Source organism: Alosa sapidissima, chromosome 13 (assembly GCF_018492685.1).
Source record: "Alosa sapidissima isolate fAloSap1 chromosome 13, fAloSap1.pri, whole genome shotgun sequence".
NCBI lineage: Eukaryota > Metazoa > Chordata > Actinopteri > Clupeiformes > Clupeidae > Alosa > Alosa sapidissima.
The window spans coordinates 11,582,798-11,607,479 of NC_055969.1; the positions used below are offsets into that span (position 1 = coordinate 11,582,798).

Genomic DNA, 24,682 nt, shown 5'->3' on the forward strand with positions numbered 1-24,682 from the left:
AAATACCACTGACAGGGAGGCACATTCATGAAAGAGAGTGACTATTCAAAAATCCTCTATGTTTGCCCTTCACCATTTCAGGCATCACACACACTGAGAATAGACTCAGAGAAGGTCAGTGCAGAGGTAATCATGAGCTACTGACCAACAAGCAGTACAGCCTGTACAGATATGAGCAGCAGAGGCAGCAGGGTCTGTACCACCATGCAGCCAAATGAATGAAGCCCCCGCCAAGACCCTCCCCACCTCCACAATCTCACCAAGCTGAGGAACGGCATTTTCACGGAAAACAAACAGGGGCTGACGAGCGAGGACAATGCACCCCGGGGGATGAAGGGCTACTCAAAGCAACCCTCCCGTGCGTCCTCCACCCACAGCATCCTAAATCACCAGCCACTGACGATGGTCAGCTAGAGCACCGTCAGTCAGCACACAGCACACACCATACACACACACATATACATACACACACGTACACACAGAGAGTGCTCTCCCCACCCACCGACCTCCACCCTAACAGCAGAGCACCTCGTCATCTACACACACACACACACACACACACACACACACACACACACACACAGTGTCCATAAACAGCCAGCACTGCATGGCTGGAGGAACAACGGCGTGTTGCCTGCATGCATGTCATACTGCACCTGTCCTGTATAATGACATGAAAACAGAAAGGGGGGAGAGAGGGGAGAAGAAGGAGAGAGAGAGAGAGCGCAACAGCAATCAGCCACCCCCTCCTTTTTCTTCCTCCCCACCTCTCCATTCCTCGTTCTCCATCTCCCCCTCTTCCGAGGAGCCCCGTGTCCACCCCTCCCTCGCCTGTCCGTCTGTGCGGTGTACCTTGCGCCGGCGGTCCCTGGATCTATTCCTCTTCTTGAGCTTCTCCTCCTCCTTCTCGCGGAGCTCGGCGGCGGCCGCCTCGGCTAGGTCCTTTCTCTGCTTGAGCTGCTTGGCGGCTTGCGCCATGGTGCCCTGGGCAGAGAGACCGTCTCGGTACGGCCGTGTTCGCCCGTCCCTGTGGCTGCCGCTACCACCAGCACCGACAACGACGACAAGGAGGAGGACGCTGCGCGTGTGACTGAGGCGCTATCGCACGCCTGTGTGCGTGTGTGTGAGTGTGTGTGTGCGAGCCTGCGTGGCAGTGGGTGTGTGTGTGTGTGCATGTATGTGTGTGTGTGTGTGTGCACGCGCCTGTGTGTCTGTGGGATCACCGTGCTCTAGCCCAACCAGCTCAGAGCGAGCATGCGAGAGAAGAGAGGGATGCTGCTACTCATCCACTCAGGCGCCTTCCCCTTCCCCTCCCCCTTTCTCTTCTCTCTGCTCCCTCTCTCTCTCTCTCTCCCACCCTCTCCCTCTCTCTCCCACCCTCTCTCTCCTTCTCTCTACCTCTCCCTCCCACACTCTCTCTCTCTCCCTCTCTTCCCCACCCTCTCCCTCTCACACTCTGTCTCTCTCTCTCTCACCCTCTCTCTCTCTCCTTCTCTCTGCCTCTCCTTCTCTCTGCCTCTCTCTCCCAGCGTAGACCAGTCACGCAGCCGCGGCCTCAGCACAGTGCGGAGACTGCAGCAGCTCTCTCTCCCTCTGCTCCACATTCATTCTAATCTAGCTCTGTTGGCATTTCAAACCTTCATTTGCTTGCAAGGTTAAGACAAATATTCCACAAAGAGCAATACAATCACCGCTGAGCACAACACAGCACTCTGCAGCAGCGTAAGCATTTGGTCATCACTGCATGATGTCAACACCTAAATATAATTTCCATCGAAAGAATAAAGACTACCTGATTGAAAGCAAGTACAATTTCACTAATAGCACCAACCCCTGCCCCCCCCCCCTTTCTGCAGATTCCGTTTTATTCCATGTTCAGTGTGCTACACACCACGCCTCAGCCGTGTCATTGTGGCAGCATATTCTATAGCCGTTCTGCCTCCCATGTATACATTGTATTATAGCTAAGGATAAAAAATATATATACATCAGAAAACTGTCTCCACAGACATCACATTCCATGGGAATGGGAGCAAGAGAGAGTGGGAGAGAAAGACAGAGAAAGACACAGCAAGGCACATTTCACCTCAGCACTGGTAAAGCGATGCCATCCCTTTGCACACTTACTATTCGAACAGCATCATGTGTCTCTAGAAGCGTGTGCCTCTCCTTTTTTTCCTCTCTCTCTCTCGCAACCTCTTTATTTTGCTGTAATGTCGCCCCCTGCTGACCAGTCGCACACATTATTTCGGTAACACAAGCAGTGGAGAACTACTATTACTATCACATTCAAACCCACCTTTGCAATGCTCGGTTAGAAAGCTTTTACATTTAAGGGTCAAATGTAGCACAAGAGTATGTTTATGTGAAGGACTGAAGGTGTCAGGAGATGTATACGGTCATTATTCATCACATCTGTCTGACGTGCTCGCAAATCCCCCCAGTGAGCCTCACCGAGGAGCAGCCACTGCAACAGCGCGTGAGTGACGCTAGAATAAGAAATGCACTGACATCATGCAGAGGATCTCAAGCTACCTCTCGCCCTTTTTTTTCTCAACCATGTGACCACACACACGACATTCATCATAATTCTCGGCTATCATAGTTCCGTAAATAACACATGAAACTGGCTTCAGTCTATTTTAATCAATCATTTTCACTAAAAATGGCTCAAGGCATGTCTTTGAACCTGTGTGTACTCTCCTTCCAAACCTGATAAGAGGAATGGTTTTGTTCTTGAGAACCTGCCCCTGCACTATTTTTGAACTATCACCAGTGCTAAAAGTGAGGATTAGGTCAACTCAAGGCAAAACTGTGACCAGACTAATTTCAGAAACAATGACCATGAAAAAATCTTGAACGAATTATCAACACTGAATGCATTTTACTGTGCACTATTTCAAGGTTAAATGAGCAGAAGAAAGGTTGAATCATTAACTAATGCTGGGCATGCTTGAGTATGAAGAAAAACTTAAAGCATCCTGCAGATCCAAGACAAATGACAGAAACTGAAAATATCTAGTTTTTAACATACATCTTCCTACAAAATGCATTTTTACTACAGGTGAAAATACAGGTGAACTACTATAGGTCTTAAATGATAATAAATGTATACAAAGAATTAATGGGATTATGAAGTCTTCATGGGAAATAAGTGTACTAGGTTTATGTCATCCACATTTGTGAGTGCCTTTTATATAGCATATTACATGAGGGAGATGTGCTGTGTGTGAACAAACACACAACTAAACTCAGCAAACATCGGCAACAGCAAAAACTCTTGCCTTGATCGTGTCTCTATGCTCTCACAAATGTCTGCTCATAACACTAGGCAATCGAGAAATTTAGCCTTAGCTAGTCTACATTTCCCCCACAGGACAGAAAAATTTGAAATGAGATCTCACCTGTTTATTTGAATGGACCCTTAAGAGTAATAAGGTAAGCTAATAATAGATTGAGAACAAAAACGGAGTACTTTGAAATCAGGTTGAACTTAAATTGGACTTGATAGCCTACAAGATGAGGACTTATCAGACTCTCTAGTCCAAGCCTAAGTCCACTTTCAGTTCAATTTAACATTTCATTTGGGGCAGTCATGGCCTACTGGTTAGGGCTTTGGACTTGTAACAGGAGAGTTGCCGGTTCAATCCGCGACCAGTAGGAACTGCTGGCTGAAGTGCCCTTGAGCAAGGCACCGAACCCCCTCACTGCTCCCCGAGCACGGCTGTAGCAGGCAGGTCACTGCGTTGGGATTAGTGTGTGCTTCACCTCACTGTGTGCTGAGTGTGTTTCACAGATTGGGATAAATGCAGAGACCAAATTTCCCTCACAGGATCAAAAGAGTATACTTACTTATACTTTCAAAATACCCTAATTTCCTTCTTAATCTAGCCTATCCTCCCCTGTTCTACTACGGTGTCGGTGAGAATTTCTAGAATCAGATCAATTGGTCTAAAATTATGCAAGGTTCCCATCTAGTGGCCTTTCATAAGAATACACTGTTGCGTTTGTACGGTGGCAGCCATGGGCTTCAGAGAAATCAAGCACTTCTCAAAGCTACAGAATGTGAGGTTTCGCGAAATGTCGTATAGTCCTATCTGAAATAATATGTTATGGTATTCAAGTGTGTCAGCTTTTAGGCCCTTGTCAAGTGCACATGTCAGCTTTTGAGAATACTTGCTAAATTGAGTGATTTGGTTGTTGGAAAAGAAAAATATAACCTCCAAAACCATTTTAAATAATATTTCTGATGTATAGATATTATATCAGACCTAATTTTCTCACCTCTTTTTCTACATCTGCTGCTTCTTTAATACTGCCAGCTACCCAGGAGAAGACAAGAACAGGTCAATGCTGCTCACAGTAATGCATTCATTGAAAATGTCTTCAGTTTTTTAATTTACAATTTTCTGCTCCTTTAAAGTTCTGTGATAGACGAGTACATACTGCTTTGATGATCAATGTCAGTTGGTTGATTTAGATTGTGCCGAAGCACAAACAGAAAACAGAAAAGTTCAGAGGTCAAGGTGTTTATTGGTTTATTGGAAAGGATTTCCAATAAACACAAACAAAGGATGTCTGCATGAACACACTATTCCACTGACTATAGGCTACTCACCTTCTGGGAAGAAGTGAAGGTGTTCTGTTTCCTGTATGAGTGGCCAAAAAGAATAAAATTAATGACTTAAAATAAATCAAACCACAATAAGTTATGAGAAGATAGATAAAGAAGATAAGAGGAAGAGGGATGGTGTGTGGGGGTGTCTCCAACACGTCGCTCTCAAGCTACCAGACGCTTGCCGCCCCCTTCTGAGCTTGCCAGAGGCTGAAGCAGTAGCCTACATTTAAACACAATTGTTGCTGCGAGGCATTCCAGCCTACGAATTCTATAAAAAAATTAAATCATGCATAATTAAAAAAAAAAACTCAATTTAGGCTTTCGTAGACCTATTTGGCTATATGCAATGAGGTTTCCATTACAGCACAGCACATGTTCCATGAATAAATGAAGGCGGATGCCTTGTCTCGCAATAAGCGGATGGAAATCCCGACACTCTTTCAACTACATAAAACTTAATAGTGAACCATCAAATGCCCCACAGATTTCAGTGGCCATCAGTTCCAACATTTAGCAATATAATCAAACAGTCCAAACGTAAATTAAATCCCAAACCAAACCGAACATCTTCTGCCTTTAATAGCTGCTCCAAACGAAACGCATGTCTCACAATAAAACGCACCATGTAAGAAATAAAGGCCTGCCTCGAATACAAGCCTGTCCCACATAAAGGTGCTGTGCTTTGCGCAGCCTACCCCAGCCATAATTTGAGGATTTATGATTGTCTCCTAAACATTCCTCATCCAGACATGAATGAAAGCATTTGAAAACAAAACTCACAGCCATGGGTTATTTTGAGAATGATTTCTCTTCTGCATTTTCCTAACCGTTAAAATGAGGCATGACGAGGCATTGTAATAATGTTTACAGAGATAAACTGTAAGGTTGGCTGCAAAGATTAATATGCAGACTGTTACGATTGACTGTGAGAGAAAGTGGAATAGAACATTATGTCCAATATTTCAATATATGGTTTAATGTTCTACATTATGTCCAATATTTCAATATGTGGTTTAATGTTCTGCATTTCTCATTAGTAGGTCACTTTGATACTAAAAGTATGATTCTATGTAATGACTGTATGATATCTGTACTGTCCCTGTGTATATCTGTGTGTGACTGTATTTAGAGATAAGCAGGAATATTATGACTTTGCAGTGTTTCACTGTTCTGCATGGCTGCGTCTGCTCCAGATTGCCAGGCTGCCACTAATCAGGGTCTGATTCAGTGTAGTCCATGTGAGATGGGATGACCAACGCCATCTCCCGTCAGCCTGGAAGGATACTTAAACCCTAACTATTTCCTTGTCTAGTTAGAGCAGCTGATGGATCTTTAGGTGAAGTCATGCTGTCTCTCCCTTGATGCGCATCATTGTAAATAAACTCTGTTCCTGATTTTTCATACTATTGGTCTGACTTGGTCTCTATTAAATCTATGGTATCAAAATTACCATCAACTGACACACACGCACATTATCGAAATCATACGCTGGACACTTTAGGCTATAGTCTTGAGTGAGTCTACATGGGTTTAGTTAATGTTTGGGCTATATAATAAAACCACACTTTAAGTGATTGGTGTAAACCGGGACATTTTAGTGTCCCGACAGGCTTTTGTCGGGACTCGCACGCAACTCAAAATCTGGACTGTCCCGGTTAAACCAGGATTCACACATTCTGTGTGAGTTGAATAACTTGATTTTCAGATTAAATGTCCATACTGGTTAAGAAAGACGTGAACAGTCTCTAAAATAAGGGTACCTTCCTTAGTATGCATCATTGAAAGTTTGCACGGTCTTTTAAAACGCACATCTTTTTCTCTCTCTCATTCTCGGAGGTACAGTAGTCTCCCAATTTGCTCTGCTGCCAGCTTGTGCCTCCACATCGCCCAAAATGCTTGATTACATTGCATTGCATTGTCCACATTTCTAGCTACATTATCATGTACCAGCATTTTTGTTCAGTGAATCTTTTGTAAATTGCTTTACAATTACCGTCGGGCCCTTCACTCCTTCGTCCGTCTTCAACATCCCCGGTAGAATTCTCAATCTTTTTGGTCTCTATATGTCCAGTTACATAGTCTCTTGTGTCTGTTCTTGGTCTTGGATTTTGTGAAATAAATTTCTAAATGCGACTTATAGTCCGGTGTGACTTATATAGACCTATAGGTTTTTCCTCTTCATGACCCATTTTTTGACTGATGCGATTTATACTCTGGAGCGACTTAGTCCGGAAAAGAAAATACGGTAAATAAATGTGGAAAAAGATAAAAACTTACTAAAATCGAAAACCACCTCCGTAATATTCTCACTATATATTGTGGTATTATCCAGAGTGTAACCAATGAGATGTGTGTATTTGTTTTGTAGCCAGCATTATGTTCCAGTACCTTATCTCCTTTCACAGCCATATGCAGTGTCCTTGGCTGGACTTCATCAAAAGGTCAAAAGGTCCTTTTTTAAGTTTGCAGAAACAAAGCTAACTTTTTACTGTAACTTAAGCCCTCAAGTCTAACACTGTATTCAAAGTACAGTAGCAAAGGCATACACTGCATGTGTGCCTGCATGTTTGCATCTTCATTGTTGGATGGATTTTCACCTTTAAAACCTTCACCTCTTGATTATCCCTGTTTCATTCCACTTGCATGGCTGAAATATTGGTGCTAGGCCTACATTTAAAAGTACAATTACCCAGTCAGTGAGTGTATCTTTACCATGTGCAAGTTAAAACTAATACAAACCATTTTTAATAAAACCATTGATCAATAAAACCACGCACTAGACTATCTTTGCAAGCACAATTTCGTTGCTTCATCTCTGGCATGGAAAATTTGTTTGTCTTGTCAAGTTTAAAATAGCCTACAGAATATAGCCTAAATGATTCATGTGGGCGGCCAGAAGGGAGCTCTACTGTGATCTCCACAAACGCCAAATGTAGCTTCTGTAAAAGCTACTACATGGTCAAAAAACAGCTAAGCTATTGAAAAGCTATATGCTTCTGAAAACAGCTACGCTACCAAGCTACTGAGAAATGGGTTATGGGTTATGGAGACATGCTGCCACCGGCTGCCACCCCAACATGCTTTTTGTCAGACATGCCGCTATTCAGACATGCTGCTCCGACATGCTGCCAATCCGACCCATTTTATTAGGCCTACCGCCATTCCGACAGTCTACCAATCCTATTTTGATTTACAACTACAATTGATAACCGCACCGGCCCGCCACCTGATCATCATTCATTATAGCAGCCTATATGCATAGGGTCTCTGACACGTCGCTCGCCCTCAAAGCCCATCAGTTGTGTTTTACCTTGGTTGGTTGTGTCTGATGACGTTCTCACCAGCAAAGTTAAATCAAAACGTCACCACCAAAGTCAAAAAAGGGGTGCAATCTGTAGATGTGAACAGTTTATGATTTGGCCTGAAAAAAAGTTCAGTCAAAATATTTTTTCACTTTAATCCCTGGCTGTAGCCTAATTGCCTAGATTGGAAAAGTCAAATATTCTAGAGAGAAAGCTCCCGTAAACAGCGAAAAAGTATAGTAGGCTATAGGCTATAGTTCCCCAATAGCCTACTCAAAGTCATCGATAACAACACTGAGATTCGCATAAAACTCAATCGAATAGGCTACACATCCATGACAGCTGATTCGATGACAGGGATTTGGGGGAGGTTTGTTTTAGGCTACGTTGTCCAAAATATTCCTACACCAGTGGATGGATGCTCAGAAGATCCAGAGAGGTACAGGCTGAGTCGACTCGGCTGTTTGTCGCTGAAAATTGTTGATTAAATTGTCATGGACGTATTTTTTACCAAGGAATTTATTTTGTTGGTTTTAATGCAAGGTAGGAATATTTTATTTGAACCTAAATGCACGTGTCAGTTCTTCTGATTTCATATGATGTCACATCGTAATGCGTTAGTTTATAAAGGATGCAGCACAAAGTTGGTCCTAACCTGTAAATTGATATTTTGTCATATTCTCTCTTCCTTGTTCTAAAATGTAAAGCAGGGTAGTGAACTAGCTCAGCTAGAGAGTTGTCCTAATGACACTAATGACAGAATCATGAATCTGACTCCTACAGGTTCAGTATAGACAAATTCAAATTAAATAAAGAAAGAAAGAATGAATTAATTAATGAAATAAAACCGTTCTGTGCACATTACAGTCATAATACAACATACAATACAAAAGAAGACAACTAAAGAGTCTCAACATCTGAAATGTAAATGTAACCAGGGAATGGCAACCCTGATGCTATCTCTGAATTCTAAACATTTTCAGCCAGAGTATACTACAGTAGCCTATGCATTTGTTAAATTTGAGGGTTAGTGTGTGTATGGTATGATAACTTTGTTGAGGTCATTGCAAATCACACATCACCTTACCAAAAGGTTTGGATATGCAAATGCTCAGCATGTGTCTTCCTACACTTCTCCTTATATACAGTATTGTATGTTATTTGTATGTGTTTTTGTTAAGCTTCTGTGTTTGGCATGGTATCTGTGTTGACTGTGGTGCTGTTTCCCACATCCACAATGACTTATGGGGGAACTTACTGGTTAAGTGTATGAGTGACATGGTGTCATTGTGGTCAGGCAGAGGGGCTTATCTCACCCAAACCACAAGGCCTTTTGTGAACTTATTTCAAAACAAGATTTTGTTATATATTTTTCAGTTATTCAAAGAGTTAACTACAAAACACAAGAAAAACGCTGTGCATAATTTTAACTTTGTACATTTTTATACACATTTACCTTTATGAAATCTTATGCCATCGTACCTTTCTTCTGTCAGTTTAAGTATGCAAATATGCAGACTTGAACAACTTTTCATGTGACAGCGTCCTATAGAATCTGGAAACTGGTTCCTCATTAAGTTACAAATCTGTTGATAACAAAGATCGAAACAACAGAATGTTACTCTAAACTATAATAGTACAAGCATATTACAAATTCATTATATTGATTGCAGTTATGAATTTGCTAAATAAAAAGATACCCGCACACTGTTTCTATAAGCTCCCAGAGTGGTTTATTAACACAACGTTTCGACCAGAGGTCTTCGTCAGGTATCGTCAGGTATCAAAAGATACCAAAAGAAGAGAGTGCAAATTCATTCAAGTTATGAATTTGCACTCTCCAGGGTGCTGAAACTTCTTGCCTCTTCTCTGGGAAAATATAAAAATATGAACACTATATATGGATTTCGCGATTTCTAATATTAAAGCCTTATGTTTCCAGGATCGAAAGATGTAGCTTTGAACGTAGGGCTCTTCTTTTTAATGTATAAATGTGTTTTACTGTAACCTTGTTTTTATGGCAGGTTCATTGATTCCTTGTTGCCAGAGTTTTAATGTAGGGACGTCAGGAGCCAAAGTGTTCTCTGGACCTGCGGTGGAGGAGTTTGGTTACACCGTTCAGCAGTTCACCAATCACCTGGGGAAATGGTATGGCCTCTGTGTGTATGCCCGTATATACCATGTCTCTCTGTGTGTGTGTGTGTGTGTGTGTGTGTGTGTGTGTGTGTGTGTGTGTATGTGTTACTAAACAATTCTTAAGTAAAGCAAGGTAGTCCATTTGTGTGATGGACATTCAGGGTTTATTTGTCTAGCTTTTGGATGCTTTCCCCTAAGCATTGTGCTGGGGCTATTATACACAAGGAAGAGGCAGAGTTAAAAATAATTAAGCTCTTTTGAACTGGAGGAACCCTGCTGGGTGTGTATATCTATTTCTCAGGCCGACTGTGTGTTCCCTTTAGATGAGGTCAAATCACACACACACACACACACAAAAACACGCACACTTCATACAATTACCATTCAAGACTGCAATGTGTAATCTTTTTTCAATAACGCTGGCAAACACTAGTGATCTGTTGACCCTATTTTCAGTGTTTCACTTTAAAAACCAAGAGTGTAATAGCAATTGTGGTTCTGATCCGGTGGACCTAGCTGATCCTTGATGTAGCATACCATCATGGAAACACAAAAGGGTTTTGGATGTTTGTTTTTTTCTTTCTCAGCAGGGTTCTGTGAGTAGGAGGCGAATACATTCACGTCCTAAAATCCCCAGGAACTCCCCCTCTTTCTTCCCAGGAAAACTGCATCATTAAACTAACGTCACAGTTCACTGTCTCAGTTAAATAAACCACATGCCCTTGTGCCAGAGAAACCTCTTTGAATTGGATGTCAAGGCTGACAGTGACATTGCCCACTACTTACTCACAAAATGCCGATCTCTTTAACTTCAAATATAAGTTATCCTAGAAACACTCAGGTTTAGAAGCAGGATGTAACACATTAATTAACATACATTAAATAAGATGTTGAGATATCAATTTTACATACATAATATGGTTGTTATTGGTACGGTCCTCTAGGCTGCTGGTGGGCTCTCCCTGGAGTGGAACCCCTGATAATAAGAAAGGGGACATTTACAAGTGTGAGATCGCAGGCCCAGGATCCAACTGTGAGAGACTGAATCTCCAAAGTAAGATTACAGCTATATTTGTGAACATGAAATTTAAACAAATCCCACATAATGAAAAATACATTGCTTTTTTAATCTATGCTTAGTTGGAAGTACCATTAGTAGCACTAAATAAGTGTCTTTGTGTGTCTATACAAATCAAATGTATTATTATTTGATGAGCTGAACAAAGTGCATAACTCGTCTTTCCCATTTCAGATTCAGTCACCATTCCCGGTGTGGAAAACATTAATGTCAACATGAGCTTGGGCTCAATTATAACTCAGCCCACGAATGAGGCGTTCATGGTAATGTCCACTACCACAAACATCCTAGATCATCCCATTCTTCTAGTTTCCTAAAACACTAATCCAAACTTAACAGTAAGTTGTGTGTGGATCACCCTCAGACGTGTGGGCCACTTTGGGCCCAAAGGTGTGGGAGTCACTACTTCTACCCTGGAGTCTGCGCTGAAGTCAGCGCCCATTTCAGTCCACTTCAAGCATTCTCTCCAGCCCATCTAAGTAAGAGCTTTATATTGTTCCTGGGCCACAAAGCACAATGGCAAAAAAGGATGTTTATTGTCCTGCATTTGTATTATGGTCCCTTTCCTCATTCTTCCCTGAATAATTTGTACTTTTAACAAACATTAATTAGCAATGAACTCCTATGAACTATCATTCATTTCTGTCATACGTACTTGTTTTACTATAACTTACTATAACAAAATTACTTTTATGGACAAAACTCTGGTATTGTAATACAGATCATTTTCATTTTCAGATCATTTTCAACAGTAGAGGTTGGCTACTAGTCTACAAGACTAATATAGGTTACTAGTTTGAAGTCTGATGTAATGGTCATTGTTACATTTTTGTCCATTAATTAACAGACTGTGGGCCAGTGGACATAATGGTTGTATTGGATGGGTCAGACAGCATATACCCATGGCCATCAGTTGTTGCATTCCTCAAAAAACTACTAGAGAATCTGGAAATTGGACCTGATAAAACTCAGGTCCGTTTTTACAGTAATCAAATTATTTTTAAAATGATAATGTAAAGATTCAAAATATCACATTGCCGTTTAATGTGTTTAGGTCAGTGTCATGCAGTATGCTGTTGACACATCTTTTGAGTTTCGGTTCAACTCTTATGGAACTAAAGAGTCCATGCTTGCTGCAGTGTCTAACATGCCCCAGAAACGTGGGGACCAGACCAATACATTCTCAGCCATTCAATTTGCCAGGTAGTAATTTAACATTACTTAATTGTCATTTTAACTTCTATGTAGTATATATCATTTTAACTTCTATTTGATAATGTAGTATTATATTCTATGTTCTCTCTCAATATTTTCCTCATTTTCACTGTGGAGAGAATGTGTGTGTGTGTGTGTGTGTGTGTGTGTGTGTGTGTGTGTGTGTGTGTGTGTGTGTGTGTGTGTGCATATCTGTATATATGTGTGTGTGTGTGTGTGTGTGTGTGTGTGTGTGTGTGTGTGTGTGTGTGTGTGCGTATGTGTATCAGTGAGTATGCTTTCCTCCCACAGTATGGAGGACGTCCAGGAGCCACTAAAGTGATGGTGGTGGTGTCTGATGGGGAGTCTAATGATAAACTCATGCGAGACCAAGCGATAGCAGCATGTGAACAAGAGGACATCACCCGCTTTAGTATCGCTGTGAGTCTGTCATTTGAACTTAATGAAAAGTCTGTTTAGAGTCTGTGTAACCCATGTGACTGTGCCTTTAAAGGTCCTCGGCTACTACAACAGGAACAATATAGACCCCAAAATTCTAATCACGGAGATGGAGTCCATAGCCAGCACTCCGACGGAGCGCCACTACTTCCATGTGGCGGCAGAGGAAGCTCTCCTGGAGATCGCAGGAACTCTGGGTGATCGCATTTTCAATATAGAGGGTATGTGTTCATTATACAGGTCTGGTTCTGCTGTTATAGGCCTTTTAAGGTTTGGTTGTGTGTGAGTCTGCACTAAAGTTCACTTATTGATTTGGTGTGAAATGTGTCTTGTGTCTTTTCACTGCAGGAGTTGGGAAAGGTGAAGACTTCCAGATGGAGTTTGCCCAAGTTGGTTTTAGCGCTCATCAGACCAGCAAAGAGGTGTCAATGTCTCCCTTCTACTCTCAGCCTCTCAGCCACCTTGATGTATTAGTGCTGTAACTGATAGTTCAAATGAAACCAAACACCCAGAAGCACTCAAGCACTTGATCACAGCTATACTTTATCTGCCCCTCAATTGAAGAACAAGGGCAACCTGGAGCTAGATGAGTATTTGTATATAAACATGATGTAGATAGATAGATAGATAGATAGATAGATAGATAGATAGATACTTTATTGATCCCCAAGGGGAAATTCAAGGTCTCAGTAGCATACAGACATCATACACAACATGCACTTACAGCAGGAAGAGTAAATATAAGTATATACATATAACAAAACTCCACTGTACAATAGAGACAGTAGAAGATAAGAAAAACTAAAAAACTAAATACTAATATACTATATAAATTAAATTTAAAAAATGTATTTAAAAAAATCCACAGTGTGCTTAAGGATGATCAAGCATGAGGCGCTTGCAGTGACAGGGCCGGGACTGGGCCTGTGTGCATGGTAAGGTGCTCAAGAGAGTGAGTGTCATGGTGAAGGTGCAAAAAGTAGTCCAACAGTAGTCCAACAGTGCAACAGTGCAAGAATAAGGTCTAGAGACCAGCATAAATAAATATGGACAGATAAGAGAGTAATGTATAGTGTAGACAAGGTAATATAAAAACTATGTCAATGCAAGAATAGGTTGAGGTAATAGGGTTACAGCCATTCAGTATTGTAGCAGAAGCCATTGGTCATATGTGCTAATATAGCATAAAAAACAGTGTAGCAGTAGCCTAGAAATCTAGACGCGCCCCTAGCTGGGCTAGTCTAGCAACTCTCCGTTGGCTTGTGAGCTCCAGAAATCGAAACTCAATCAGGCCAATGAAATTGTGTATAGAGTCGTTAGGTGGGCTTAACATAATGATTGATGGCAGAGTTGCAACGGTTTGGCTTGAATTCCCTGCTACTTGAAAACAAATAAGATGGATGTTGCTGTTGGCGAACAGTGTGACACAAGTTAAACTTTTATTAAGTTGGCAAACGTTTGAACTAGCCAACTATCTCCGTTGGTGGGAAAGGCATGGGACTCATAGCGCTGCCGCTGTCCTATTGCGTGCAGAGGGAATTTGAAAGACAACTGATTATCCCGCCCCTCGGACTGAGCACTGCGAACGGTGAGTGCCCAGACCCTACATTTGAATGTGGGTCTGGCTCGTCAGGCTAGTGTAGCAGTAAAACAGTAAAACATTAGGCTGTGGACAGTAGTAAAACAGTAGTGGACAGTCAGTACTCAAACATCGAGAGGGTGGAGAGGCAGACAGACTATGCAGAGAAGTCTATCTCTCCTCTTCCCTTTAGTGAAGCATTGAACAGTTCAATGGCCCTGGGGACAAATGACTTCCTCAGCCTGTCAGTTGTGCATGGCAGTGAGCGAAGTCTCCAGATGATCAAGCTCTTTTGCTTTATAATAGTATGATGTTATCTAACAATATATTTTTGGGGGGGATTAATCCATTAGCTGTTATACAATCAGTTGCATAGAATGTCTATTTTATGTATTATGTGAAATTTCAGTATTGAAAACATATTCTTTTTATCCATCTCAATGTTCTTGTCAACTTTGTTATCTGTTATAAAACCACATCATAAAAGCCACAATGATTTATTATGAAGCATGACATCTGCACTGAGAGATGACACTTCCTCTGGTAGAATATTTCAGATAGGCACTGAGGAATGTAATACTCCTTAATTTCCACAAAATGTTGAAGATATTGGAGTAAATCTCTCACTGATTAAAAAAATTGTAATATGATCAAAATCTATGAAATTCTGCTTTCCTACATGCCATATGGTAACTAGTTTGAGGCTAGTATGTGGAGTTACGCCACAAAATGATGGGAAGTGTCAACTCTGTTATCGTCTATGCTGTCACTGGATTACATAGATACAAGATAACAGAGTTAACAGAGTTGAGCTGTTTTCTACACATGAAGTGTACCCCGAATTATAGAATGAACCAGTAAATTATATTGAAATTATCTGTGAATCATGTTATGCGTATTTCTGCATTTCTGCATATGCATATGTTATGTTTTATTTCTGTGTTTATTGTTGTGGCTGCTGTAGGGAGTGGTGATGTTAGGAGCAGTAGGAGCATATGGTTGGAGTGGAACAGTTGTTCATCAAAAGGGTCAGACATCTGATGTTTTACCTGAGAAAGCTTTTGAGAGCATCCTGGAGAACAAGAACCACAGTTCCTACATTGGTTAGTAGTCTTGTCAAATGTATCAATTCTCATCATCTACAAACCAGATTGGCTGTGGGAGATTTTAATTGTCTGGTTTAAGTCACTGCTAAGACCAGTACTTTGTTTGTTCCCTCAGGCTATTCCGTGACATCACTGAGGCACAGCAGCACTGAGTACTTTGTGGCTGGAGCCCCGCGGGCAGACCATTCTGGCCTGGTCGTGGTCTACACACTGGACAGCTCAGCACAGGCCTCCATCATAGACACCCAGAGGGGGACTCAGGTAATATCACTACTATTGTTGTTAAAACACTCCCTGTGTACAATGTATATTTGTTTCAGACACTGGATATAAACATATGTAGGCCTATCAATGATTTTTGATATATTTACAGTATTTTAAACTGACACGCTGGATTTGTGTAGTTTAGTATTTGGGCTATGGTTGAAGGGGAAGATTTAGGGGAATTTATTGCTATTCACAGTTCAAACCACAGAATGGTCTGTAAGGGACTTCTTCAGTGTTCACGTTACCCATTTGAAAAGGTTCTGGGTTGTATGGTTTGGGTAACTGTAGTTGGCTGTTTGTGTACTGATATCAGGAAGAGCCTAGTCTGATGCGCACTGTTGCACAAGAATCTTGGTCTCAAAGTAACAGAGCATAACCTTTCAAATGTGAGGTGTAATGTTGATGTGGGGTGAATAGAAGCAGGGACTATTCAGGGTTATGATTGTGGATTGGTATCTATGGCAAGGAGGGTTTGGAGGGATTGCTACAGAAAGGTTAATGGGAGGGTGTTAGGTGAGGGTCATTAGTTTGGGGTTAAGGATAGGTTTGTGGGAGGGTATTATACATTAAAGGCATCTGTTTGGGGCAAAGTAAGGTTTAGGAATAAGTTTAAGGCAATAAGTTTGAGGTGAAGGTTAGGCTTAGAGATTAGGGTTAGGATACAGTTTTTTTGGGTTGATAGATAGGGTTGAGAAACCACCTTCAGAAATTGCACTATGCTTAAAAACTGATATACAGGTCACAGACTGAATACCAGTGGTGGCGTGTTCTTTTGTAGGTGGGCTCATACTTTGGCAGTGTGCTGTGTCCTGTGGATGTGGACAAAGATGGCGTGACGGACGTGCTGCTGGTGGGAGCGCCCATGTTTATGAGTGAGGACAAGAAGGAGACGGGGAAGGTCTACGTGTTCTCCATCACCAACGTGAGTAAGAGGCCTGCTACAATCGAAATATAGAACACTGTGTTTTTAAGAAGCTACTGTTAAAGAAAAGCAATAGTTATGCACTGTCAGGCACTTGGTCAATTTATAGATTTCTATATTGCTACTGAATTGTAAATGAGATTGATGAAATATTTGCAAGGACTATTTCAATCATACCTGCATCCAAATCATTGCAGGGGATTCTGGGTGACCAGGGCTTCCTGGTGGGTCCTTCAGCTGTGGAGAATGCCCGATTTGGGATGGCCATCTCTGCCGTGCCTGACCTCAACCTGGATGGATTCAGTGACGTTGTGGTGGGAGCACCTCTGGAGGACAACAGCCATGGAGTCATTTACATTTACTTTGGAGACAAGACCACTGTCCGACTGCATCACTCACAGGTTGGCATACCATGTTATGTCAATTGTATCTCACACTAGTTATTTTGGTCATCAACCAAAACTCTTTGTCAATTACTGTATTTTTACTTACATCGTGCACTTTATTGAAGGCCACAGACCACAGGTGTAGGGATTTTGTTCAAACAGAGCAAAATCCTAACTAATCCTAACACAAATACTTTACAAGTAATGAATTCTTGAAATACCTCATCAATATGTAAGCTGCTCACTAGAGTGAACAAACAGAATGCCCCAGCTCTAAGACTTAATTTTGGATATTAGAGAATTATGGGAGTGAAGGTGGACCCTGCGCTGCAATACTTTGGACGCTCTCTAGATGGCAGTGGAGACCTGAATGGAGACACCATCCCAGACATCTCAGTGGGGGCTTATGGGAAGGTGGTGCAGCTCTGGTAAGTCTGACCAAATGCCTCTTTAAGAGATTCACTTGTTAGTGATTTACAAGGCTCTCTGTTCTGTTCTGAAAGTTATATCGTAGCTCTGGCTCAAATCCATGTCTCAGATCTGGTCCATTATCTCTGAGCTTTAAAGATGGTGTATCGCTGTGAAATGCTTTTTCTCATGTCAAATGAATCCTACACCACTCTAGAGTGATGTGTGTGAAACAAGCGATGACAGATATTACACAACCCAAAATATCCAGAATGCCAGGACATTCCATGCTGATATGCCTGCTATTGTACTGATATGCCTTTCCCAGCGGTCAAAGAGCTAATTTGATTGACATGGGAACACTACAGTATGTGTGCCTTCACTGTCTGCCAACTGTAGCATCCGTCTTGTGTTAGTACCCATTAAAGGTACACCAGGCAAGCCTGATGTTTTTTCTCTACGAAACTCCCCCTCGCTCGTCTGAAGCTCTTTTCCTTTTCTTTGCGTCTTCCGTCAAGGGTTTTCGCTGCTTCTTCGCCGGCTCTGCCATTATACACACGTTTGCAACAATCTCTAGCGTTTTGTTAGCCTGCCTCTGTGCTGTAAACTGATCCTGCTTCGGTCGGTAAGATACACCGAACTTGCAAGTGGGATATTCTTCCTACAGGCAGTAGGGGCGGGCGAGAGAGCCTTCATTCGCCCTGTAATGAGTCATTTAACCATATACCGACTTACGAAGATGATTAATTAACACGAAAACGTTGCTTGGTGTCCCTTTAAACATTTTTAAAACAATCCCAAATAGATTACAAAGTGAGCAATAGCATTCTGTACGGAAGTCTAGACAGTTAGAGAAGTAAGAGAAAAAACAATTCATCACACGTTTGTTAAATGACTATGCCATACTGTTCCTAGCTTTACACTCATAACCATGACTGTGATTCAGATGACTGACAAAGCTCTATTTGTGTGGTGGTAGGTCTCGGGGAATAGTTGTGGTCACTGCTGAGGTCTCCAGTATACCAGAGAGAGTCAGCATCCTGAACAGAACCTGTTCTTTACGGGGGAGGATGGCATCCTGTTTCAAGGCTAAGGTGTGCTTCACTGCCCAGCTCAGGCCTACTGTACCTATGGGACCAGCAGGTAGGCCACCACTCTTACACCTTGCACTGACCTGTAAGCAACACTCACCCGAGAGTAAAAACAGAAAACCGAGACAAACTTTGTCTTAGATATTAAATATTTTACATTTTTTCTTCTGTCTTTGATAATTATTCAATTCTGTTTATTGAATAATTCATAGAACTTTTCAAAACCTTTTAAACAACTAAAGTGAATATTTATAAATGACATATTGAATATATATAATTAATATTTAAAATATTCATATTTATAAATATTAAGAATAAGATTAATTATTTAATTGAATAATTAAATATTGAGTAAATATTTTCGAAGCCATAACCTACACAATCATCCTGGATGCGGACTTGCAGTCTTCCAGAGTCAGTTCCAGAGGCCAGTTCAGTAACTCAGAGCGCATTGTAAAGAAAGACATACATATCACCACGCAGCCACTGTGTGAAGACCACATAGTTTATGTGCAGGTGAGTTAGTATTCTAAGAAATAATTATTAATGCTATGTTTCTGTGTTTTTATATGTTTTAATAGTGAGTAATAGAGAACCTCTTAAACAGATGAATGGACTAAACTCTGTCTCTGTCCTGCAGGATTCATCTGACTTGATGAATTTGTTTGCTTTACGATTAGACATTGCTCTCCAAGCATCAGATTCCAACCCAGTTTTAGATGTATTCAGTACAACAGCATGGGACTTCTTTGTGAGTGTCAACTTGAACACAGAACAATAGCAGTGATATCATTAAAATATCATTAAAATCATACAATGGTGACGATTGTTGAATAATATGTGTTTTATGATTATGCTAAAATAAGACTAATTTTCATGACTTTGATCAGAGATAAAATGATCTACAAAACACAATGGTATGTCTTCTATAACATGGATTAAGCCTAGTCCTACACAGAAATCTTAATTGACATTGAAGTTCTCTTTTAACTCGGACCAGGCTTAATCCTTGTCTGGGAAACTGTCCCTGATATGATTGCTTCTTGCTTTTTTCCAGATTCCATTTTCAAAAGACTGTGGCACAGATGATGTGTGTGTGAGTGACTTACAGTTGAGAGTGTGGAACAGTGGAGAGCAGTCAAGGTAGAAACCCGTGTGTTGTGCAGTATGTGTTTGGTGTACGGTCTAGTGTATGGTGACACTAACCTGTGGAGATAATATCTGCCTACATGTTTCAGTTCCTCTCCCATGTTGGTCAGTCAGAAGAACAGACGACTGTCTTTCATGGTATCAGTCACCAATAAGAAGGAGAATGCGTACAATGCCAGAGTCTCTGCCACGTTTTCTAAGAACCTCTTCTATGCCTCAATCACACAGCCTGTATGTATCTCGTTATATAATGTGATGTCAGTTAGTACAGATATACTACTAGGTCTTCCACTTTATTTGTTGAATTATTATTGTTGTGTGTGTGATTTTAGAATAATGTCACTGAGGTGAAATGCACATCCACTGGAGAATTCCAAAACCTGTCCTGCCAGGTGGGCAGCCATGTTCTCATGAGAGATCAAACAGTGAGTCTAACATTAGGTTTTTGTGCGTGCCTGTATGTGTGTCTCTCTTACTTTGTGTGTGTGTGTGTGAGTGTGAGAGAGTGTGAGTGTGTTTGTATTCTTTGGTCTAACTCCAACTGCTGTTATGAACAGGTGACTTTCGAGATGATTTTCGATTTTAATACTGATCAACTTCTGAGGAAGGCCCAAGTAACCTTTGAAGCCCAAAGGTACTCTGATTCTTCTATCTCCATCTCTACACTACAGTTACAAGCAGTCACTTTAAATTAGTGTAGGTTGCTAATAGTATAATAATGTGAAAACTAACTGAAGAACCAAGGGCCTTCTCATTGTTGTCCTGTCTAACCTGTTGCAGTGATAGCGAAGAGGAGAACCCCACAGATAATGTGGTTCATCATTCCATCCCTGTGCAGTATAACTCTGAGATCATTTTTACAAGGTACGATGACAACAGATACTCGTCAAACAGCACATTGAAGATTTTTGATGATCAGTCAATCATATTTTATTGAAGATAAGACAGGCTCGTCTCAGTCATTTTATACTATGCTAAGTTAAGTTAAGTTAAGTTATACTTTATTGTCCTGTAGGAAATTTGTCCTCTGTATTTTACCTTTATCTGGAGGTAGTGTACACACATACATGCACACACAAACACACACAATTGGAGTAATGAGCTCACTACAAACACACACACACTAGGAGCACACACCCGGAACAGTGCAGCCCCTTGATCCGGCGACATTGGGGGGTTAGCTCAAGGGCACCTCATCCGTGGATGTGGGAGAGCACTGTTCAATCACTCCCGCCACCCACATTTTTCCTGCCAGCCAGGGATCAAACTAGCCACCCTTCAGTCACAAGTCTGATTCCCTGACCAGTAGGCCACAAATGCCCCTGTATTAAATTGTCAAAGAATGCAAGCTTCTAACTGGCCATTTTTCCTTCCTTTGTTCTCATCAGGGAAGCGGATATGTCTTTTTACGTGGTTGACAAAGCTTACCAAGTTAGGACTGAAATGACAAGTTATGAAGACGTTGGCCCAGAATTTAACTTTATGCTTAAGGTAAGGGTTTTACCATCAAGTTACAAATACAAACCGTTTCCTCAGTAATAAGGTTTTTGAGGAATACTAGTGAAATATTAGTAAACACAAAATACTGTAGGTCATGCTGATTTGCTCAATTTGTTTATGTTCTCTAAAAAGTGCCTAGGAAGCTGAATAATAATGTTGTTGTGGTGTTGCTTCCAAAAGGTTTCTACGGGGAACTTCCCAGTCAGTCTGGTCTATCTCACAATCTCTCTGCCAATCAAAACACTTCTGGGAAACCCTTTACTCTATCTGACTGGAGTGACAACAGCCCCCGTAAGTTATTCGACATACATATTAAGAGAATGTGCCACAGCTCATGCACCATGAATAACTTTTGGCCCTGTGAAAAATAATGTTTCTGGAAGTATGAATGTCCTTATACTGTGAAGTGCCTTTGTAAGTGCCTTTTAAGGGTGTGGTGGAACAGTGGTAACGTCACTGCCTGACAATCGGATGGCCTGGGTTTGAGCTTTGGATACAACCATCTGCTGATTACCAGTCAACTTTTACTTTTTTTTCAGTATATATTTTTAGGCCTTTTGACTTTATTCAGATATGATAGTGAAGAAACTGACAGGAAGCGAGTGGGAGAGAGAGATGGGGTGGGATTGGACCCGGGCTGGACTCGTGGGCACTTGTGTCCCAGTGCCCTAACTTTTACTTTTAACTATGATAAGTATGAGTATAACATTAATACTTAACACACATTAGCCTAAGTAAGTAGTAACACAAGATTGTGTTATTATGGGCCAGTTTCATGCACATGGAATAGTCCTAGACTAAAAGAGAACTCAACGAGTATGAAGTCCACTTGTGAAGTTATTTAGTCAAGGATTTTGCTTAATCCATCTATGATTGGGAAACAGGCGTGAGAGCCTGGAACCAGACAACCCACACATCAAAACTGTAATGTTGGCATTTCTGTCTCTGTAATATGAATCATATTACTTGGCGCTTGAATGGTATAGTGTGTGTTTAAAATTATCATCTCAACATCAGTCAACAATTTATTTTTTCCCCTCTGTCATTTTTTCCATTTGTCATTTCCCTCAGTCTAGTAATGTAAGCTGTGATGTGAATGGGGTTCTCAAGACACTGAAGAAAGGCAGATACCTCCATTCACCCACCTTCATGAAAGAGTCCTTCAAGGGCATTGATAGCCTGGTGTGTGTTTTTATATCTCTGTGTATGTGTGTGGGAGGAAATAAAGTGGATTATTTATTAGCAATCACACTGGCATCAGAGGAGTGAGCTTCAGTCCTATCCACTATAACAAATAAGTCCTTATGGACTGGTCTACCTACTACTCTGTATATTTGTTGAGTTGGAGATGATGCAGTGAAGAGTTTTTTTCATGTGTGGGAACTGAAAAAACTATGTAATTGCTATGATATGACAAAATGATCACAAATATTAGTGAATAAAAATGTTTTGTTATGTATGACAAGGTATTTACCTCAAACATTGTTCTCTTTTTCCAGGACTGCAACACCTCACAATGCCAGACAGTGACATGTGTTCTCAAAGACACGGTCATAAAGAGCCACTATTTTGTAAACGTTACAACACGGATATGGAACAGCACCTTTGCTTTAGTATGTATTGTAAATCTTACACATAATTTAATCATTTAATGTCAATATTTTCAGCACTGGCAGCCTAGAATGTGCTGGAATTATTTAACATTTCCATTATCATTTTTGAAATGGAATTTAAATCCAGTCATTTGTAAGAAGGAACTAGATGCATCTTTGTTTCTAAACTTCCACAAGTGTACCAGTACAAACAGATACCTGTGTTCTGCTGCTTACAGGCATCTTTTCAGGCCTTGTCTCTGAGTGTGAGTGCTGATATTGAGACTGACATACCAGATCTACTGGTGATTACAGACAAACACTGCAAGGTACAGGACTTATTTTACACATCTGAATGATATATCTTTTATACAACCTAGGGGGGATTTGTACAATAAATGTCTATGTAATTGTGGGGGAATCTTGTTTTATGGGTGAGCTGGAGCAACGAGACACTAACGGAGTCTAAAAGTTCTAAACAAGTCCAACGATTTGTCAAAGAGGGGCTAACAAATAGGCTGTGAAAAGTTCAGTGGTGAAAGTTCAGGAACGTTCAGTTCCAACTTTTAGCCCTTTGAGACTATCAGATGACTTTATACCATCATTAACTTACATGTATAAATATTACAATTTACTATTGATGTTACACTGCCATACTCGGAGAGTAATGAGTATATGTATTGTTTGTCAGTGGATCATCTGTGAAACACTGTATTGACCACTGCTAATTCTCTCCACTAAGGTGAAGGTAACCATCATCAAATCTGGAGGGAAAGGGGACATACCCTTTGTTATAATTGTCGGAAGTGTGCTTGGTGGTCTGCTTCTTTTGGTGATTGTAACATCAACACTGTGGACTGTAAGTGATTGCCTGGAAAAGGGAAGATTGAGGGCAGCCGTGGCCAACTGGTTAGCACTCTGGACTTGTAACCGGAGGGTTGCCGGTTCAAGCCCTGACCAGTGGGTCGCGGCTGAAGTGCCCTTGAGCAAAGCACCTAACCCCTCACTGCTCCCCGAGCGCCGCCGTTGAAGCAGGCAGCTCACTGCGCCGGGATTAGTGTGTGCTTCACCTCACTGTGTGCTGTTTGTGTTTCACTAATTCACCGATTGGGTTAAATGCAGAGACCAAATTTCCCTCACGGGATCTAAAAAGTATATATATATACTATATAGATGTCCCTCGAGTTTATGAACACTTATCCAGGCTCCCTAGGGTAGTTAGTCTGTGGTCTGTGCTGTTCCGGTGACAGACTTTGTTAATTAGGCCATGTCTTGCTTTTTCTGAAGCATCTTTGAATTTGTGTTGAATTAAGTTGGTCATTTAAGAACATTGTGGTATGAGTTATATGGTCTGTGTTTCACCAGCTTGGTTTCTTCAAGAGGAAGCACAAACAGCTGAGTATGACTGGTAAGAATGAGACCGACTGAAGCCCTCGCACAAGAACACACCAGGAGAACAAAGTCCTCCCCGTTGAAGAACTTGGGCTACTACAGAGCCCCCTTTAACCCATCTGAGCAGCCAACACAGTGTGGGCTTCTTTAAAAAGCAGTTGTGTGTTCTGGTCAGACAGAATGGGAGGCCTGCGGAGAGGAATGATTGGTTAACCAGAGGGTCTCCATAAGGAGTGGGTTAATATGTGACTAATGGCTCAGGAACTTAAGATGGGGGGAAAGGATATTCGCTAAAGTGGCATGAAAGTCTAGACAACTAGGGAAATCATAATACATTTTTATAATTTAAAACCAATATTTTATATGTTTAGCTAATCAAGCAAATGTGTACACTACATGTACGTGCATGCAACCCTTCACCTGATCCTATATTTTTTATGTGGCCCAAAGTTTTTAGGTTAATTATCCTGAAAACATTTACGACCTAGTAACAGGTTTTGCTG

At 41.2% G+C, this 24,682-nt stretch overlaps 2 protein-coding genes across 10 annotated transcripts in view; one reads left to right on the forward strand and one right to left on the reverse strand.

Annotated features, from left to right (window-relative positions):
• Nucleotides 1-1,274, reverse strand: part of ank1b (ankyrin 1, erythrocytic b) — a 106,512-nt gene extending 105,238 nt beyond the window's left edge. For 8 of the 9 annotated variants that reach the window (XR_006021566.1, XR_006021565.1, XM_042059309.1 and 5 more), the window contains exon 1: nucleotides 853-1,273. Coding sequence is in view for 7 of the 9 variants with exons in the window: in XM_042059309.1 (XP_041915243.1) it covers nucleotides 853-978 (126 nt within the window). In the remaining 2 variants the exon portion in view is untranslated. Of the gene's footprint in view, nucleotides 1-852 lie in introns of all 9 variants that reach the window. The other variant, XM_042059307.1, reaches the window with a different exon arrangement.
• Nucleotides 977-24,655, forward strand: LOC121680484 (integrin alpha-2-like). Its single transcript, XM_042059885.1, has 31 exons — nucleotides 977-1,005; nucleotides 1,857-1,873; nucleotides 9,945-10,068; nucleotides 11,001-11,110; nucleotides 11,309-11,397; nucleotides 11,499-11,613; nucleotides 11,982-12,106; nucleotides 12,189-12,337; nucleotides 12,619-12,769; nucleotides 12,843-13,008; nucleotides 13,136-13,209; nucleotides 15,331-15,469; nucleotides 15,588-15,733; nucleotides 16,518-16,661; nucleotides 16,859-17,062; nucleotides 17,345-17,475; nucleotides 18,435-18,598; nucleotides 18,914-19,062; nucleotides 19,187-19,297; nucleotides 19,604-19,689; nucleotides 19,785-19,926; nucleotides 20,028-20,120; nucleotides 20,253-20,329; nucleotides 20,476-20,559; nucleotides 21,084-21,186; nucleotides 21,376-21,486; nucleotides 22,267-22,377; nucleotides 22,695-22,808; nucleotides 23,027-23,116; nucleotides 23,530-23,646; nucleotides 24,153-24,655. Exons 1-31 carry the CDS (start codon nucleotides 977-979, stop codon nucleotides 24,213-24,215), a joined length of 3,528 nt encoding a protein of 1,175 aa, XP_041915819.1. The 3' UTR covers nucleotides 24,216-24,655.
• The last annotated feature ends 27 nt before the right edge of the window (nucleotides 24,656-24,682 follow it).